This window comes from Vigna radiata, chromosome 2 (assembly GCF_000741045.1).
Source record: "Vigna radiata var. radiata cultivar VC1973A chromosome 2, Vradiata_ver6, whole genome shotgun sequence".
Lineage (NCBI taxonomy): Eukaryota > Viridiplantae > Streptophyta > Magnoliopsida > Fabales > Fabaceae > Vigna > Vigna radiata.
The window spans coordinates 4,430,819-4,449,669 of NC_028352.1; the positions used below are offsets into that span (position 1 = coordinate 4,430,819).

Below are 18,851 nucleotides of genomic sequence, written 5' to 3' on the forward strand. Positions count from 1 at the left end.
TTAAAACAAAAAAGTTGAAAAAATAACTTTAACTCCATGCTATTGAATTGAATGAATTACTGACAAGGATATTGAGTTTTCCATTGAACTGAGAGGAGACAGTAGCTATCAGCTCTTCTCTGTTAACACGAGAGGTGATGTCACAGACCGAACCGGTTACTCTGTATCCTTTTGTGGTCCATTCGTTCAAGGATTCATTGAGTTCAGTTTGGTTCCGAGAACAAGTGTGTACAGTGGCCCCAAGCTCTGCCAACTCCTTTACAATAGCATATCTAGGATGTAGTACAAATAATAGACATAAGATAAATTAACAAGCAGAAACAATTCTCATGTAATATCCACTTATTTTGTATAGCTTTTGTTGTTAGTTGATAGTTAACAAGTTAATGGGTATTTTTCAGTGGGAAGTTTGAAATTGAGGAACAAAAGATGAAATGAAAAAAGTGGAAGAAGGAGAGATGATAGTAACCCGATTCCTTTGGATCCACCGGTGACCAGTGCTGTCATTCCTTGCAAAGACCACCTGTTGCTTTTGCTACTACTGTCTGTCTCACCCATTATTTTCTCTTCAATGAAGATATGATGATTGAAGATTTATATAATATATAATAACTGATATCACTACCTTCTAAACAACTTTATTTATAATAATTTTCATTTTGTCCATGACAAAAGATAATATTGAACTTGCTGAGTTTTCAAAAGTTATCGTCTTCTGCCTAATTTTGTGTGCAGCAAAAGTCTGACTTAATGTAATCGGTGATTGAGATTTTTGGATGTGAGATCCATCACTTTTAGTTGTAGATCGACACAATATGTTAAATTACTTTTATGAACTATTTAAGTGCTTACCTAGTTTAATGGTTACGTCATTCACCAGCCACCAATGACCTGATTTACATCAAATATACAATATGTTAGATTTTTAAAAATCTAAATCGAATTTATGTTTTAATAATAGTTTATTTTATTTAAAAAAAAGTCACGTCTTTAAGCTATTTATGAAATTATTTTTGGCCTAATAAAGTGATTAGTATAAGTAGATATAAATAACAATTTCTTTGTAACGCTGGCATAAAGTAACAAATTCAAAATCACATAATGATTTACACTTTAACTTGTCGGATCCTTTTAGGAGAATTTATGAGAAAGATTCAATGAAACTTGACCTAAATTAACATGAAGAATTTATATTACTTTCCATATCAAAATAGATTTGTGAGTTTTTTTCTATCTTGCGGAGATTTATCATTTCTACTCAACATAAAATTTAAGCTTATACTAAGATCTTAAAACGAGTTTGTGAGATTTTTTTTATGTTCTTTAATTTTATTATTTTTATTTAATGTAAATCTAGACTTATATTTAAATTCTTTAATTGATATTAGAGTCAAAAGTTTGCCTTATAAGTTCACTTAGACAAATATAATACGACTTTTGTATTAAAAGTTTTAATGACAAAAATTTAGATAAACATTTTTTTTATGATGAACTCAGATACAAAAAAAGTTATTAGTAAAAAGAAACATATACAGAAATTCAAAAAAAGAGAATTAGAAAGGAAGATGAAAGGTTACCACTAATAAATCATTTAAAAGTGTGAGACAGACAATGTTTTCTTAAAAAAGAAATCGTATTTGACTTTTCAAAATATAAATAATATATATATATATATATATATATATATATATATATATATAATATGAAACACACAAGAAACAATCGCATGATTGGAGCAAGAATATTATTTTATTTTTTTAACGGAAATGCCTCACGTATTGATGGCAAGACGCATAAGGTTGATCATGGTTTCTGCGACACAATTTTAGCTAAGAAATATAGAATACTGGATGAATTCTTCCTAAATTCGGACGTTTCAATTTATAAGGAACCTTTCCAACTTTCTGAATGATGGCAAAGGACCAAACTTTTGATTCTTCCTAAAAGCTAATGAATGTTGTTGATATAGTTGCAATTTAACCAACACCAAATCACTCACTTCAAATTGCACATCCTTTCTTTTCTTTTTTTTTTTTTATCAGCATACTTCTTTTGAATTCTGCTTAAGGAAGAAACTTGGATCATTCTCTTGGAGAGTCAAAAGTGAAACATCTGAGATATATTTCTAAATATTTGTTGAGAATCTCGGATTGGCCATCCGATTGAGGGTGATATGTAGATGACATTTTTCATGTTGTACCACTAATTTATCACAAATACTTCCAAAACTGACCGGTGAACACTTTATTTTTCCAAGATTAGTTGCTTTACTGGAAAGACAAATTGGTTATTCCCTCTGTAAGCTTTGGTTAAATTTATAGGAGTTTTATAGCTCACTAATAGGAGGTAGTCCTGGTTTTAGAAAAACATTGGCTTGAATCTTGCTCAATTTCATTGTAAGGATATCGTAAAGATGCCAAGGAGTTTGTGTAAATTTGCTTTGTTTGTCCAGAAACAGAGTATTGGTATAACACTTCTTACCATCATAGTATTGGGATCACTCCATTTAAGATTCTCTATGACAGAGACTATCCTATTCTGATCAAGTAAACTTTTGATCGTAGTGATCGCATTTTAGTCCAGGAAGAGTTAGTTCAAAGGGACTTAAGACTTAAAAGATTGAAACTTAACCTCCATACTGCTTAATAGTACTTGAAAATGTTTATAAGAAAAGGAATCCATTGGAGTTGAAGACGAGTGACGAGGAAAGAGGAATAGAAGATGCAATTGCTTGTAGAGACAAGGAAGGACAATACATTAACAAAGATTGTTTTGATCATTGTGTGTTAAACTTGTAACTATTACAATTTTCTCTACATTCTTTTTTACAATGACTGCCCCCAACTTGACATCAGGCAAGCAAATCCTCATCTCTCGATATTGTAGCTTTAAATGGACCGTGGTGATCTATTCATATTCATCCACATTATCTCTTCAGTGTAATGGAGTTTGTTTTTACTGTTAAATAGAATAGGGAAAGAAAGGATAGATGGAGAGAATTGACAGACAGGTTGATGAGTTCATCCACTCTTCACATATAAATATTAATGATAGGGAAAACAATTGAGAATTATTTAATTTTGGATGATTTTGTGCATAATAGTCTTGAGTAACAGAATTTCAAACTTGTCTATTCTTAGCAATCTTAAAATCAAACATGAAACATATTTTTGTGCTGTTTTAAACTTTTAGCATATCAAATTCACTCTTAAGTCAAAATATTAAAGAATAAACCCCACTTTTTAAATTTTTATGACTATGCATCAACCAATTATTCACTGGTAAAGGAGAGGAAAAATATTTGCCTTACTCAATTTGTATGGTTACATGCTGTATTTGATATGTTTTTTCACAGTAATGTTTAATCACGCCTAGTAAATCAATGGAACTTATGCCAGGTTCAGCCACTACATGGCAAGAAAGAACAAGTTTTCCAACAGTTATAGCCCAAATGTGCAAGTCATGAACATCCTGCACTCCCTTGATATTTCTAATGCCATTTTCCAGCTTGCTGATATCTATCTCACTTGGGGTCCCTTCCATGAGAATGCCATAAATATTCCTAAGCATGGGAAGGGTAGCACTTAAAGATAAAACAGAGAATACAAGAGTGCACACAAGATCTACTATAAACCACTTAGGTTCAGCCCATATTATGGCTCCGGCAATCATCACTCCAACAGATTGAATCATATCAGCCATGACATGCAAATACGCCCCCTGAAGATTTAGGTTCAAGACATTTGTATTTCTGTGATTACTTGAAACCAGGGTAACACTCTCCTCATCACTTATCATAGATAGCTCCTTATTGCCATGATCATGGTCTGTGTGGCAGTGATGATGACTATGATCATGACCAGAGTCTTCACAACCATGATGATGATGATGATGATGATGATGATGATGATGATGACCGTGATCATGACCAATCCATGCAACCATGATAAAGTTAAGAACAAACCCAAATGTTGCAATTGCAAGCATGACCTTTCCATTCACACTGGCCTCTTGTAGAAGAATTCTACCAACTGCTTCATATATCAAATAACCAGATATCAACCAGATTAACTGAACAGATATAAGAGCCCCCAAAACCTCGAGACGATTGTATCCGAAAGATTGATGTGGTGTTGCCTCCCAACCTGAAGCCCACACTGCAAAGAGAGAGATAGAGAATCCAGTAATATCAGAAAGCAAGTGTGCTGCATCACCAATGACAGCTAGGCTGTGAGCTTTTATTCCACCAATAAGTTCCACAACCATGACAATTCCATAGAAAACAATAAGACCACAAAGTTTCTTTGCCGACTTCGAAGACTCTTTTGATGTCACAACACTATTTTCATGTCCAGAAAAAGGACAGCCAGAACAGCACGATGACTCTGCCTTCATAGGAAGAACATCAAGTCTTTCAGATGCAATGGGTATCTCAATTTCCTGCATTATCCTCTCTTCCACCAAGCTGGTGGCTTCCCCGTTTTCCATTTGCTCCAGAAATCTGGGTACTTATAAACCCTAAACAAAACAAGAAAACCATTTAGAAAAAGTCATCCCAAGGCTCAGTCTATTGTTAGATTGCCATCATCAACACCAAAACCAACACCAACACCAGGAAGAGCATTCAAAATTACATTCCTATGTAGAAACAGCCAGAATAAGGTAAATTGTACATTATTTTACCATTTCAAACTAAAGCAACAAGATAAAAAAAATGACATATTATCGGGTCAACGATAAATTGGACTTCTTCAATTTTAAGTGTGCAATCAAAATAAAATAAACATAGATGGCATTACTTATTAAGGGGCTTGTTGGGAAAATCACTGAAAGTGGCGAAGCCAAACGCCAATTACATCATAAGAGGAATGAGTATTTTTACACGTGACAAATTTGCGTTAATCCGAAACTTGAATTACCTTGGAAGACAGCACGGAAGCTAAGAAATTTGAGTTATTGGGGTCCATAGTCAAAAAACAAAAAATGATTTTGCAGAAAAAAAGCCGAGGTAAATTAATAAAATAAATAAACCGTACCAGTAGAAGTGAAGCGGTGGTGGAACCGAGGAAATAGATTGGAAATTAAGAATGGTCTCAGGAATTGAGGGCTTAGGTCAGAGGAAGCGAGAGAGAGACCGGAAGGGAAAGAGAAAGGTATAGAAATGAAGAAAAGCTTGTTTACATAGATGTTGATGTTGTTGATGGTGACAACAAATTTAACCTGATGTTGCCTTGCGAAAAATCTCTCCGTGGAGACTCTTCGATAGCCGGCAACAACCAAGTACAAAAGAACCAAACAACATGTTTCCTATGTAGATTCCGTCCCTCACAAAATTAGAACAGATACCATTATACGTTAGTTTTTATTTTGCTAAATAATTTCAACGTTTCGAATTTAATTGCTTCGCCCAGTAAATAATTTTGGATTTCTCTTTTCTTATAATAGAAAAATATCTGTTTCAGGAATGAAAGTGGTTTGCTTTCGTATCTTGAATTTTAAGATGATATCACATCTTTTATAGTTAAAATTTAATTATAATAATATTTTATAATGTAAGAAAATTCATTGAGATTTACTTCTAATTTTAAAAATATAAGATTTAATAATTGTTATAATTTTTCTCACAAACAAAATCTACGTAAAATTAGTAGATAATTGGATATTATCTACCAACTACATAGTAAAAAAAAATAAATAAAAAAAAGGGACCTCCCTCTATTTATTCTTAGCAACAGGAGTGCTTCTGTCCTTGGTTTTGAGTAATGACGCAGAAAAATGATATTTTTAAGTACATAAATTTTTTATATTTATTTTATATTATCTTTTCTTATATTTTATTTTAAAAAAATATATAAAAATTCATTTTTATAATTATTTTATTCTTAAAATTCACTTTTTTTTATAACAATTTAATATGGGTCAAAATGATTGTCATTATGTCGCAGCATAAAATTATTCAGAAATGCCACCAAGAAAGACACCTCCTCTGCTTCTTCAATTCGTCCCAGAGCGGTTTGAGAAATGAATCCATTAAGCCCACAAGACCACCAAAACAGCGCCGCGCCGATTGACACCCTGCACGCGTTGAAAGAAGAGCTCACGCAACACAACACACGGAACATGCACCCTCTCCCAAACCTGCATCACCGAACAAAAAACATCAAGCACCTGCACCACCGCTTAGGCCACCGCCGCTACCAAGGAAGAGTGACTGAAGTTTGAGTTTTAAGGTGAAAACAAGCGCTGTTTTACTAAAACCAGACAATAAACATGATACATTCCAAAATACATTTAACATACAACACTGTCACTGCGAGATTGACAACTAATTCTGAATTCAAACTCAACTTAGGAAAGTACAGTCCGTTAATTTATTCTTACATGAGAGAGAAACCAATGAGAGTGTAACTGATTTGACATAGAAAAAGTGAAAACTAAGGCTAGAATATATGAAGGCCATTAACACTGAAACCACCATCAATATAAATGGTCTGTCCTGTGATGTAAGAAGCTGCAGGCAAGCACAGAAAGGCCACCAACGAAGACACCTCCTCTGCCTCTCCAATCCGTTCCAGAGGGATTCTAGAAATGAGACAACGCTGAACTTTTTCCTCTTTAAAGACCTGCAAGAACATAACATAAGAAAACAAATGAAACAATAATCATACACTAACAATGCCAACACAAAAGATTACCTTATCCCCAAGAGGGGTTTTAATTGGCCCTGGTGCAACACAATTAGTCCTTATGTTGTCTTTCGCCCATTCACATGCCAGATTTTTTGTCACTTGGTTTATTGCACCTGCATGCCAATTACATATACCTTTTCAAATTACCTTGCCTACTTTTTACTATCCATTACAATCTCTAGCTAGCTAACTCTACCACATGGAAGAATGCAATGAACAATCACCTTTTGTTGCACTATACATAACGGATACTAAGTTTGTAGCTACAACACCAGCAACGGAGGACATGAAAATGATACTTGCAGCTTCTGAAGCTTTTAGGAGAGGATGTGCAAGCTGGCTTAAGTGGAAACAAGATTCAAGATTCGTATTCATCAGNAATGNGAAATCTTCCGCTGTTAAATCCAGGGTTTGTTTCGGTATGTTTGTTCCCACGTTGTTTACCTACAATCCGCGCAAAATGTAAGCAGAATCCGACACTATCGCAAAAATATTTCTAACTAAACAATGGATTTTGAACTATTTCTCACAGTATTAATTTAAAACAAAAAAGTTGAAAAAATAACTTTAACTCCATGCTATTGAATTGAATGAATTACTGACAAGGATATTGAGTTTTCCATTGAACTGAGAGGAGACAGTAGCTATCAGCTCTTCTCTGTTAACACGAGAGGTGATGTCACAGACCGAACCGGTTACTCTGTATCCTTTTGTGGTCCATTCGTTCAAGGATTCATTGAGTTCAGTTTGGTTCCGAGAACAAGTGTGTACAGTGGCCCCAAGCTCTGCCAACTCCTTTACAATAGCATATCTAGGATGTAGTACAAATAATAGACATAAGATAAATTAACAAGCAGAAACAATTCTCATGTAATATCCACTTATTTTGTATAGCTTTTGTTGTTAGTTGATAGTTAACAAGTTAATGGGTATTTTTCAGTGGGAAGTTTGAAATTGAGGAACAAAAGATGAAATGAAAAAAGTGGAAGAAGGAGAGATGATAGTAACCCGATTCCTTTGGATCCACCGGTGACCAGTGCTGTCATTCCTTGCAAAGACCACCTGTTGCTTTTGCTACTACTGTCTGTCTCACCCATTATTTTCTCTTCAATGAAGATATGATGATTGAAGATTTATATAATATATAATAACTGATATCACTACCTTCTAAACAACTTTATTTATAATAATTTTCATTTTGTCCATGACAAAAGATAATATTGAACTTGCTGAGTTTTCAAAAGTTATCGTCTTCTGCCTAATTTTGTGTGCAGCAAAAGTCTGACTTAATGTAATCGGTGATTGAGATTTTTGGATGTGAGATCCATCACTTTTAGTTGTAGATCGACACAATATGTTAAATTACTTTTATGAACTATTTAAGTGCTTACCTAGTTTAATGGTTACGTCATTCACCAGCCACCAATGACCTGATTTACATCAAATATACAATATGTTAGATTTTTAAAAATCTAAATCGAATTTATGTTTTAATAATAGTTTATTTTATTTAAAAAAAAGTCACGTCTTTAAGCTATTTATGAAATTATTTTTGGCCTAATAAAGTGATTAGTATAAGTAGATATAAATAACAATTTCTTTGTAACGCTGGCATAAAGTAACAAATTCAAAATCACATAATGATTTACACTTTAACTTGTCGGATCCTTTTAGGAGAATTTATGAGAAAGATTCAATGAAACTTGACCTAAATTAACATGAAGAATTTATATTACTTTCCATATCAAAATAGATTTGTGAGTTTTTTTCTATCTTGCGGAGATTTATCATTTCTACTCAACATAAAATTTAAGCTTATACTAAGATCTTAAAACGAGTTTGTGAGATTTTTTTTATGTTCTTTAATTTTATTATTTTTATTTAATGTAAATCTAGACTTATATTTAAATTCTTTAATTGATATTAGAGTCAAAAGTTTGCCTTATAAGTTCACTTAGACAAATATAATACGACTTTTGTATTAAAAGTTTTAATGACAAAAATTTAGATAAACATTTTTTTTATGATGAACTCAGATACAAAAAAAGTTATTAGTAAAAAGAAACATATACAGAAATTCAAAAAAAGAGAATTAGAAAGGAAGATGAAAGGTTACCACTAATAAATCATTTAAAAGTGTGAGACAGACAATGTTTTCTTAAAAAAGAAATCGTATTTGACTTTTCAAAATATAAATAATATATATATATATATATATATATATATATATATATATATATATATAATATATATATATATATATATATATATATATATATATATATATATAATTTATATTTTTTTTAAAGAGGGAGAAGGAATCGATACCTATTAAGATACCTGTGTTCAAAATATATTTCAATAAATATATATTAATGTAAAGAAATTCATATTTTAAAAATATATTATTAAAAAATTTAAATGTGATTCTATATCATCAAATTGAATATAAATAAAAAAACCTAAACAAAATATCATAACTTCGTTAAATTTTGAATTAGAGATAATATTTATGCAATTTGATTCATTATTACGGTTGAATCTCCTGTTAATTTCTCAATTAATTATTTATACATAACTATAAATAAGAGTTTAAGTTAAGCAAAAAGGAAGTATATTAATTTGTTATTAATATTTAGAAAAATAATCTTTAATTAAATTAATTTAAAATATATTAAATTGTTAGGAACATATTATATTTTAATATATTGATTTGTTTTGTTTTGAAACTTAAATTACGAGAGAATTCCATACAGTTTTACATCTTAGAAAAGTATTTGAAAAAATATTTTGTGTAAATACATTGAAGGTAAATAAGCTTATGAGAATAGATAATAATGAATTAATGGTTTAGAACACGTCCTTATAAAAAAAATTAAAGTATTTATAAAAATATTAGTCTCCGATTTTTTAGAAAAAAAAGATTAACAGAATTCAAGAATCAGAAAATAAAAAAGGATAAAAAAGTATTTTTAAAATGATGTGTTTTAAAAATAATTAACCAAATTATTTATATTAAAACTATTTGATATCAAAATAATTTAGTTTTATTATTTTTAATTTATTATTACTTTTAAAATATCATTTTATATGACTTTTGTCAATTAAAAAATATATATTTACAAAAATCTTGTCAAAGTAATTAATAAACAAAAGAGATAAATAATAATTTAATAACTTGAGAACTTAATACAATTTGGTGAATGGAGACATGAATCTTAAAACCAAACAATAAACATCATGCATTCCAAAATACATTCAACATACCACACTCTCAGTACGAGATTGATAACTAATTGTTAACTCAAACACACCCATAAACTGAACTTAGGAAAGTACGGTCTCCTAATTTATTCTTAATGAAACAGAAAGCAATGCAACGAGAATGTAACTGACGTAACACAGAAAAAGTGAAAACTAAGGCTGCAATATATGGAGGCCGTTCACAGAGAAGCCGCCATCAACACAAATGGTCTGTCCAGTGATGTAAGATGCTGCAGGCGAGCACAGAAATGCCACCAACGAAGACACCTCCTCTGCCTCTCCAATCCGTCCCAGAGGGGTTTGAGATATTACAGCATTCACAACTCTTTCCTCTTTCAAGTGCTTCAACAACACAACACAATAATATGAAAAGGACAATGATAATATGAAAAAAGAACAATGATATTTTGACAACACTTTAATCATACACTAACAATGCCAACAAAAGGGTTACCTTTTCCGCCAGAGGGGTTCTGATTACCCAAGGTGCAACACAATTACTCCTTATGTTGTCTTTGGCCCATTCACATGCAAGACTTTTTGTCATTTGGTTCATTGCTCCTGCATGCCAATTACGTACACCATTTCTCAAATTGCCTACTTTTTACTACTCTAGCTACCTAACTCTACCACATGGAAGAATGCAATGAACAATCACCTTTTGTTGCACTATANANAACGGATACTANGTTTGTAGCTACAACACCAGCAATNGAGGACATGAAAATGATACTTGCAGCTTCTGAAGCTTTTAGGAGAGGATGTGCAAGNTGGCTTAAGTGGAAACAAGATTCAAGATTCGTATTCATCAGAAATGCGAAATCTTCCGCTGTGAAATCCATGGTCTGTTTCAGTATGTTTGTTCCCACATTGTTTACCTACAATCCGTACAATATGTAATAAAATAACAAATGAGTAAAGTGAAATTTATACAAAAATATATAGAACTTGATTGTAAAACTAAATAATTAATGAATTATTTGGTAACAATTTAATAATGAATGAAATAATAATAAATATCACTAAAAGACTTTATTTATGACTTTAATTGAATGAATTACTAACAAGGATATTGAGTTTTCCATTGAACTGAGAGGAGACTCTTGCTATCAGCTCTTCTCTGTTAACACGAGAGGTCATATCACAGACGGAACCAGTTACTCTGTATCCTTTTGTGGTCCATTCATTTAAGGATTCACTGAGTTCAGCTTCGTTTCGAGAACAAGTGTGTACAGTGGCTCCAAGCTGTGCCAACTCCTCCACGATAGCATATCTATGTTATAGTCCAAATAATAACATCAGAGAAACTCATAACCAGAAACAATTCTCATGCTGTATCCACTCATTGTACTTCTTCTTGTTACTATATTTTATTGGTACGAACATTCTCACAGATAAACACAAAAATTAACAACTTTTTCCACTAGCTTTCGTTGGTAATTGATAGCTAACAAATTAATAGGTATTTTTCAGAAACAAAAAGAGAATGAAAAATGTGAAAAAAGAGAGATGATATGAACCCGATTCCTTTGGATCCACCGGTGACCAGAGCTGTCATCCCCCGCAGACACCATCTGCTGCTTTTGCCACCACTGTTCGTCTCACCCATTTCTTTTTCTCTTCGACGAAGGATATGATGATATGATGAATGAAGGTTTATCGTATCTAATAATTGATATTGCTACCTTCTAAGTGCCTTAATTTATAGTCACTATCTTCATAGAGAAAATTAAGAGTTAAACGTAAGCCATGATAAGAATAGTTTGACATTTATCCCAACTGAATAAAGGAATTCTTTTCCAAACTCCCTTGCTTAATTTCTGTGCAGGAAAAGTCTGATTGAATATTCGGTTGATATATATTATTGTTCAGTAGCTAAAGAATTGAGAAAATCTAATCAATTGTTTGAGGTATAAACCCTAAACTCTAAATGTGTTTGAAATTAACGCAAACGTATTTTACATGTAAAAAAAAATTAACCTAATTAGATTAAAAAGATTATATTAATTTACTTTTAAAATTTAAAAATTAATATTTATTTAAAATTAAGAAAAAAACAAATTATAATTTTATATTTAAAAATTAAAAATATATTTAACCTAAAAAATTAATTTATTTAAAGGTATTATATAGACTTTGATGTTTAATGTTTTGAATGAGCACGAAATGGGAGGAACGTTGATTCACATTTTACTTCCCAAAATTTGCCTTAGCTGTTTGGTGCATAATATCACTTCAAATACAAGTTTTCTACTTCAAGTTTGTAGACCTGTGAGTCATTAAGTTGATTTCCTTTTTTCTGAACGTGTAGTCGATTTTGCCTTATTCATAGGGTAAAAGAAGAAGCGATTGCTTAGTTTTAAAAGCGATTGATCAATTTCACACCTTCAAATACTACTAATTGCTGCAATACCACCTATTAATTTATAATTCAGTATAATAAGTTTGTAAGATGTATTATTTTTATTTAGTTGTTATTATTATTTATTTATATTTTAGATTTAACTTATATTTTTTCTATTATAATTAGAGTATCTTATGTGTAGGAAGATTAATTTCATATATAGTTTTTACTAAATTCAACTTGGTATCGCAATTTGATTTTTTTTGAGAAAGAAATTTGTGTCGCCTCTGTTACCACACCAGTCGTAGTTAGTGATGCTGTCTTCTCCTGTAATTGTCAGTGGCGCCACTGTCATTTCCGCTGTTTACTATTGTCATAGTTGGATCTGATCATCTCGATCAATCGTCCTAAGAATTTTGTCTATCAATACTTGTGTATGAGTACCTAAGTTTTGTTCTCCTAATTTCAGCTCTCTATTAGAGTTTTTTCTACTATTATCCATTGTTCGTTGCCTTTGTCCATGAATGTTCCTTGTGGGAGAAGTATGTTTTTGAGTGCTTTGATTAATAAAGGATGTCTTTCTTTTGAAAGAGTTTGATCTTCCACCTTTAGTATCTGTCATCATTGTGCTGTCAGCCACTCTAGGCCATCATCTGTTACTGATGGCAATCTAGCTCCCGTATTTTCTCGTTGTCTGTCACTGTTGGCCATTGTCCACTTTGATGGTAATCATTTTTGTCAAAGTCATCATAGTTGAAGTTTTGCAATAGTCCACCACTGTCCAATATTATTCTCGACAACTGCTATTAGTTGTTTGTCGACCTATATTCACACTCTTTCTCAATTGGATATCAATGATACATTCCTCAACGATGATTTACGAAAAAAGATTTATCTGAAGCAACTTTCCAAATTTATTGCCTAAGAGGTCTTCGAAGTTGGTATTTCATCTTTTTTGTACATTAGCAAATTATTAATAATTCAGTGTCACTCAAATACAGAAACAAATATTTTCGCTAATTAGTCTTTATTGATTATATTAGTAATAAACTTGGTATATATAATTTCCATTCATAATCTATACTATCTTTATCTTATCCTTATTTTTTATTTTTAGTTTATTTATAATTATTATTTATTTATATTTTGAACTTAACTCATATTTATTCTATTATAAAAAGATTATCTTATCTATCTAAATATTTAATATAAAAAATTAATTTAATACATAATTTTTACTATCTCAAAAAAAAAAAGAAATAATGATAACATTTGTTTGCAAAAATTCCTTTATCTTCATGTTATCCTAACTGTGTCTACAACTCTGTTCCTCGTTAAAAAAAACTCTTTCTCTACACGTGATTCCAACTTTGTTTGGTTGCAATCTACTTTTCTTCGTGAAGCAATTTGATTCGTCAATAGAGAAAACTTCAACAATTTTTGGCCTAATAAAGTGATTGGTATAAGTAAATATAAAAAAAAAAACAATTTCTTTGTAACGCTGGCATGAAGTAATAAATTCAAAATCACATAATGATTTACACTTCAAATTGTCAGATCCTTTTAGGAGAATTTATGAGAAAGATTCAATGAAACTTGAGCCAATGTTAAGACGAAGAATTTATATTAATTTCAATATAAAAATATAGATTTGTGTTTTCTTTCTTATATGCTGTTAAGTTGATGAGTATATTATTATTTCTACTAGAATTTAATCTTACACCAAAATCTTAAGAAAGTATATGAGGATTTTCTTTATATATTTTCCAATTTTTTTATTTCTACTTAATCTGAACTTAAATTTGTATTAAAATTCTTTAATATCATATTAGAGTAAAAAGTTCATCTTAATAATCTACTTAATCGAATACAATATAATTTTTGTATTAAAAGTCTTGTTGACGAAATTTCAGACAACCATGTTTTGTTTTATTATAATGAAAATTACAACTTACAAATAAAATAGAAGTGTGAGAAAAACAATAATTTTTAAGAAAAAAATTATATTTATAACTTTTCAATCAAGTTTTAACTTTTATTTTATTTATAGTTTATATTATTATTTTTTTTTAAAAAGTGAAGGGGTTAGGATCCACACCTGCCTCCTTTTAGATAAGTCTCTATCAGAGTACTTGTGATTCAGAATACATTTCAAAAAATGTATATGAATATAAATAAATTTACATTTGAAAAAAAAATTGTTAGAGAATTTAAACGTGATTATAAACCCTCAAATTGAATATAAAAAAAGTTAAAACAAAATATCTTAAATTCATTAAATTTAAATTAGAGGTAATATTAATGCAGTTTGACTCATTATTATTATACATGACTATAAATAAGAGTTTAAGTTAGACAAAAGGAAAGTATATTAATTTGTTCTTAATATTTATTAAATTAATTTAAAATATATTAAATTGTTAGGAACATATTTTAATATATTGATTTATTTTGTTTTGAAACTTAAATTACGAGAAAATTCCATACAGTTTTACATCTTAGAAAAATATTTAGAAAATTGATTTTATGTAAATACCTTTAAGGTAAATAAGATTATAAGAATAGATAATAATGAATTAATGGTTTAGAACATAATGCTTCATGCTATGCTATAGACTTGATTAAAAAGAAGTCGTTATAAAATAAAACACATTATACATGTTTATTTTATCTATATCGATCACCTTATAATTTATCATCATACTTCTGTCATATATATATATATATATAACAATAATATACTGACAATAATTTATAATTTTTTATTTTAATAATATTTAATATATTTAATTTTAATTTACATTCACATAATCATAATAATAATAAAATTTTATATATTTTTTAATATATGTATAAGATATTATATTTATTATTTTCAAAATAAACATATATATGTGGTACACATATGTCACCTTACCTTATTAAAAGCCTTCCCAAAAATATAATTTTTTATCTTTTTCACAATAATTCTTCTTCTATGTTTTTAAAGTGCAATTCTTTTTTATTTTTTATGATTTCATCGAAATAAAAAGTACAATTATATTGGCTACCATCGTAAAAGTATAACAACAAAGGAAAATGATACTTGAATAACAACTTTTAACAATATTTTTACATGGGACACGTGTCAAAATGTGAGTGGTCCACGTGAAAAAAAAATATAAAAATGAGAATGACGTGGAAAGAGAATTGGGAGAAGGGTTTGAAAGTGAGGAGATTCATTTTCTCTCTTCAGAATTTCAAGCTGAGGCAAGGTGAGAGAGAATCCAAGCTTAGAGAGAGAAAGCAAACCCTAGAGTGAGTCTCGCTCCCTCCCACCCAAGCAACTTGCCTCTTCCCAGAAACATGTCGGTGAAAGTGTGGTCTGTCGGAGTTCCGCGTGACAAAGTGGTGTCTGTTCCAGTGACCGACAACGTTGGAAGCTTTGATTGGAGTCGCCACCGACAAAGGCGCGTTTTGAGCTACCGCAATTTACGTCTACTCACCCACCCAACTATTGTGGTTCGTCTTCCTTAGAGCATCGTGGTCCTTTATCCACTGGAGTGTCGCCGTCGACGTTTACCCACCCACTCATCTTGCTCCATGCCACCCACCGAGAGGCGTTGGTGTTCATTATAGTATGGTCAGACTGTCTTTGTTCATTAAAGGTTGGTTTAGCTTTTTTAAATTTGTTAGGACATTTATGTGTTGTTGTGTTTTTTGCGTATTTTTCAAGGTATGGTTTAGTGTAGGTTGAAGTTGTCTAGAAGATTTAGTGGTTGATGGCATTTTTGGGTGGAAAGTATGAAGTTTTTTTCTAATTTTTTTTTACTATTTACTGGTTTAGTTCTTTCGACACAATTATTATGCCACTTATATACAATTCCATGTCCAATGAACCATTTTTTGTAAAACTCATGGTGCAGAAACTGTAGTGGTATCAAAGACAAAATAAGTGGGGACTTGAGGCAAATGTTTTGCACAACCAGGTCAACTACGTTGCAGGTACAACACTTGCACACTCCAAGCCAAGCAAACTTTTAAGTTTTTAATGTTTATTTCTACAAATAAAAAATTTTATTGTTTCATTGATATGTTAAATAACATTATTTGTATGTTGGACTTTGTTTTAGTAGATATGATTGTGGAGTTATTGTTTTGAAATTTATGGAGTTGTGGGATGACGTTGAGAAATACGAAGGCAACACAATGCCCACCTACAAAACTGTAAGTTATAAACATTTTCCTTTTTGGGAGCTTTGATAGAAGATGTTGCATTTTATTGATATGTTGTGCATTTATCTTTTTGCAGGAGGAACTGTAACAAGTTAGGGAGAAGTGTGTTTGTGATTGGATCTTGGATGTGGACAACGTGCGGAGGGATGAAGTGTTGCAAGATTTAGGCCTTATGTAGATGTTGTTGAATATAGATTTTCGCAATATGATTGATGTTTTGTTTACAACCTTTTGAATATGTACTAAAAAGGTCTGGATGTACATATTTTTAGCTAGAAATGTTCAAAGAAATGTATTGGTTACATTTATTGATAATCAAATTTGAAGATGAGAACGATCATTGTTTACGATGTATGTACTGCAGTCCCCACGATTTGGATGTCATTATTTAGGAAATCATGTATGTACAGGGTTCTATGTAGAATAAATGATGAAAGGTGCAAAATATTTGGCTTAAGTCTCAATGAATGCGTCAACATGAATTGTATGTCCACTAAAACGAGGACCACGTGTCATCACCAGCAAACCCTCGGCCTCCCCTTCCCAACAACTCCTCAAACAAAGACAGATGAACGGTAGACATTTTATTACCTGAAATTAAGAAGAAATCGTGCAGTAGGCAGAGAAATTGGTTAAAATGACAGCCAAACTTCACTCCTATTTATAGGAAAAAACTCTGGCGTAACTGTCAGTGCTCATCCACTATTGGATTCGATCACGATCAACGAACTAGATGACACACCTCTGCACTCCTTCAAGACACAAACCACGAGGTAGGGCGTGCATTTTCCCACCACAATCAAGATTCAAACTCCAACCGAGAAGTAAGTCACTCAACCAGACGGAAAACAAACCCTTAGGGCCATGGTATGCAACTCCAAAAGGGCTTAATAACAAATCCCAATGCCAGAAGCTATTGTTGGGGGCCAGTGTATCGTATGCCCATACGGGTCAGAGAGAGACCGACCGGACAGAGCCAAGCAGATGGACGAGCATCCTTAAGCACAACCTCTAGTCAAGTTTACTAGTAAGCCTTACTTATTAGGTATTAGGCCATGATTACTGTTTTACTAATCACAAGACCCACCTCGAAACCTATAAATACAAATTTGAGGTAAAGAAATAAGTGATTGTATTTATTGCGAATTTAAGATTTTATCGTGACTCTGATCTCGAATATTGACTTGAATATCAGAATACCTTTGATAAATATCCACCCATATAGTTTAAAGGCTAAGCATCAAGAACATAGAAAAATAGAAGTAAGTGTTTGCAAGACAATTTAACATACTAGGAAAAAAGTGTAAATGACTCTTTAATAGAGATTCTCCACCATACACCCATGTTTTGTTTTAATACGTTACCATAACTTTTTTTTTCTTGATAAATTGATGTGATCAAAATTTTAATTGGTTTTTAACTCAAATTATTTTAAATACTTAAAATTCTTGCTGATCTTTACTTCAATACACACTAGGTTTTTAACAGCAAATTTCATCCGTTCTAAGAATCTAAAGAGTTTGTTTACATTTAACATACCACACTCTCACTACGAGATTAATAACTAATTGTTAACTCAAACACACCCATAAACTGAACTTCGGAAAGTACAATCTCATAATTTATTCTTAATGACACAGAAAGCAATGCAATGAGAGTGTAACTGACGTAACACTGAAAAAGTGAAAACTAAGGCTAGAATATATGGAGGCCGTTCACAGTGAAGCCGCCATCAACACAAATGGTCTGTCCTGTGATGTAAGAGGCTGCAGGCGAGCTCAGAAATGCCACCAACGAAGACACCTCCTCTGCCTCTCCAATCCGTACCAGAGGGGTTTGAGATATTAAAGCATTCATAATTGTTTCCTCTTTCAAGTCCTTCAAGAACACAACACAATAATATGATGTCCTCAGTCTAGAGAATAAAACAAAACAGATGACAACAATAATCATACACTATAACAATGCCAACAAAAGGGTTACCTTTTCCGCGAGAGAGGTTCTGATTACCCCAGGTGCAACAGAATTACTCCTTATGTTGTCTTTGGCCCATTCACATGCAAGATTTTTTGTCATTTGGTTCATTGCTCCTGCATGCCAATTACGTACACCATTTCAAATTGCCTAGTTTTTACTACTCTAGCTACCTAACTCTGCAACATGGAATGCAATGAACAATCACCTTTAGATACACCATATACAATGGATGCTACGTTTGTAGCTACAACACCAGCAATGGAGGATATGAAAATGATACTTGCAGCTTCTGAAGCTTTTAGGAGAGGATGTGCAAGCTGGCTTAAGTGGAAACAAGATTCAAGATTCGTATTCATCAGAAA

At 31.5% G+C, this 18,851-nt stretch overlaps 5 protein-coding genes across 6 annotated transcripts in view; all 5 read right to left on the reverse strand.

The window, feature by feature from the left end:
- Positions 1–21: 21 nt before the first annotated feature.
- On the reverse strand, positions 22–627 carry LOC106778595 (tropinone reductase-like). The gene is made up of 2 exons (XM_014666570.2): positions 470–627; positions 22–272 (listed from the first exon to the last, which is right to left on the reverse strand). Exons 1-2 carry the CDS (start codon positions 556–558, stop codon positions 29–31), a joined length of 333 nt encoding a protein of 110 aa, XP_014522056.1. The 5' UTR covers positions 559–627; the 3' UTR covers positions 22–28.
- A 2,657-nt stretch (positions 628–3,284) lies between these two features.
- LOC106755634 (metal tolerance protein 1) lies at positions 3,285–6,118 on the reverse strand. Of its 2 annotated transcripts, none has more exons than XM_022778425.1 (2): positions 5,982–6,118; positions 3,285–4,518 (listed from the first exon to the last, which is right to left on the reverse strand). In XM_022778425.1, exon 2 carries the CDS (start codon positions 4,486–4,488, stop codon positions 3,307–3,309), a length of 1,182 nt encoding a protein of 393 aa, XP_022634146.1. In that variant the 5' UTR covers positions 4,489–4,518; positions 5,982–6,118; the 3' UTR covers positions 3,285–3,306. The 2 variants fall into 2 exon arrangements, with proteins under 2 accessions (XP_022634146.1, XP_014493306.1); XM_014637820.2 differs by lacking the exon at positions 5,982–6,118 and adding an exon at positions 5,037–5,489.
- LOC106753865 (tropinone reductase) lies at positions 6,000–7,855 on the reverse strand. The gene is made up of 6 exons (XM_014635735.2): positions 7,698–7,855; positions 7,293–7,500; positions 6,914–7,133; positions 6,696–6,802; positions 6,476–6,623; positions 6,000–6,138 (listed from the first exon to the last, which is right to left on the reverse strand). Exons 1-6 carry the CDS (start codon positions 7,784–7,786, stop codon positions 6,098–6,100), a joined length of 813 nt encoding a protein of 270 aa, XP_014491221.2. The 5' UTR covers positions 7,787–7,855; the 3' UTR covers positions 6,000–6,097.
- Positions 7,856–9,945: 2,090 nt separating this feature from the next.
- Positions 9,946–11,562, reverse strand: LOC106753886 (tropinone reductase homolog At2g29150-like). Its single transcript, XM_014635755.2, has 5 exons — positions 11,474–11,562; positions 11,019–11,226; positions 10,612–10,831; positions 10,408–10,514; positions 9,946–10,295 (listed from the first exon to the last, which is right to left on the reverse strand). Exons 1-5 carry the CDS (start codon positions 11,560–11,562, stop codon positions 10,107–10,109), a joined length of 813 nt encoding a protein of 270 aa, XP_014491241.1. The 3' UTR covers positions 9,946–10,106.
- Positions 11,563–17,945: 6,383 nt separating this feature from the next.
- Positions 17,946–18,851, reverse strand: part of LOC106753804 (tropinone reductase homolog At2g30670-like) — a 6,877-nt gene continuing 5,971 nt past the window's right edge. The window contains 2 exon segments of the mRNA XM_014635671.2: positions 17,946–18,258; positions 18,260–18,390. Coding sequence (XP_014491157.2) covers positions 18,228–18,258; positions 18,260–18,390 — 162 coding nt within the window. The 3' untranslated portion in view covers positions 17,946–18,227.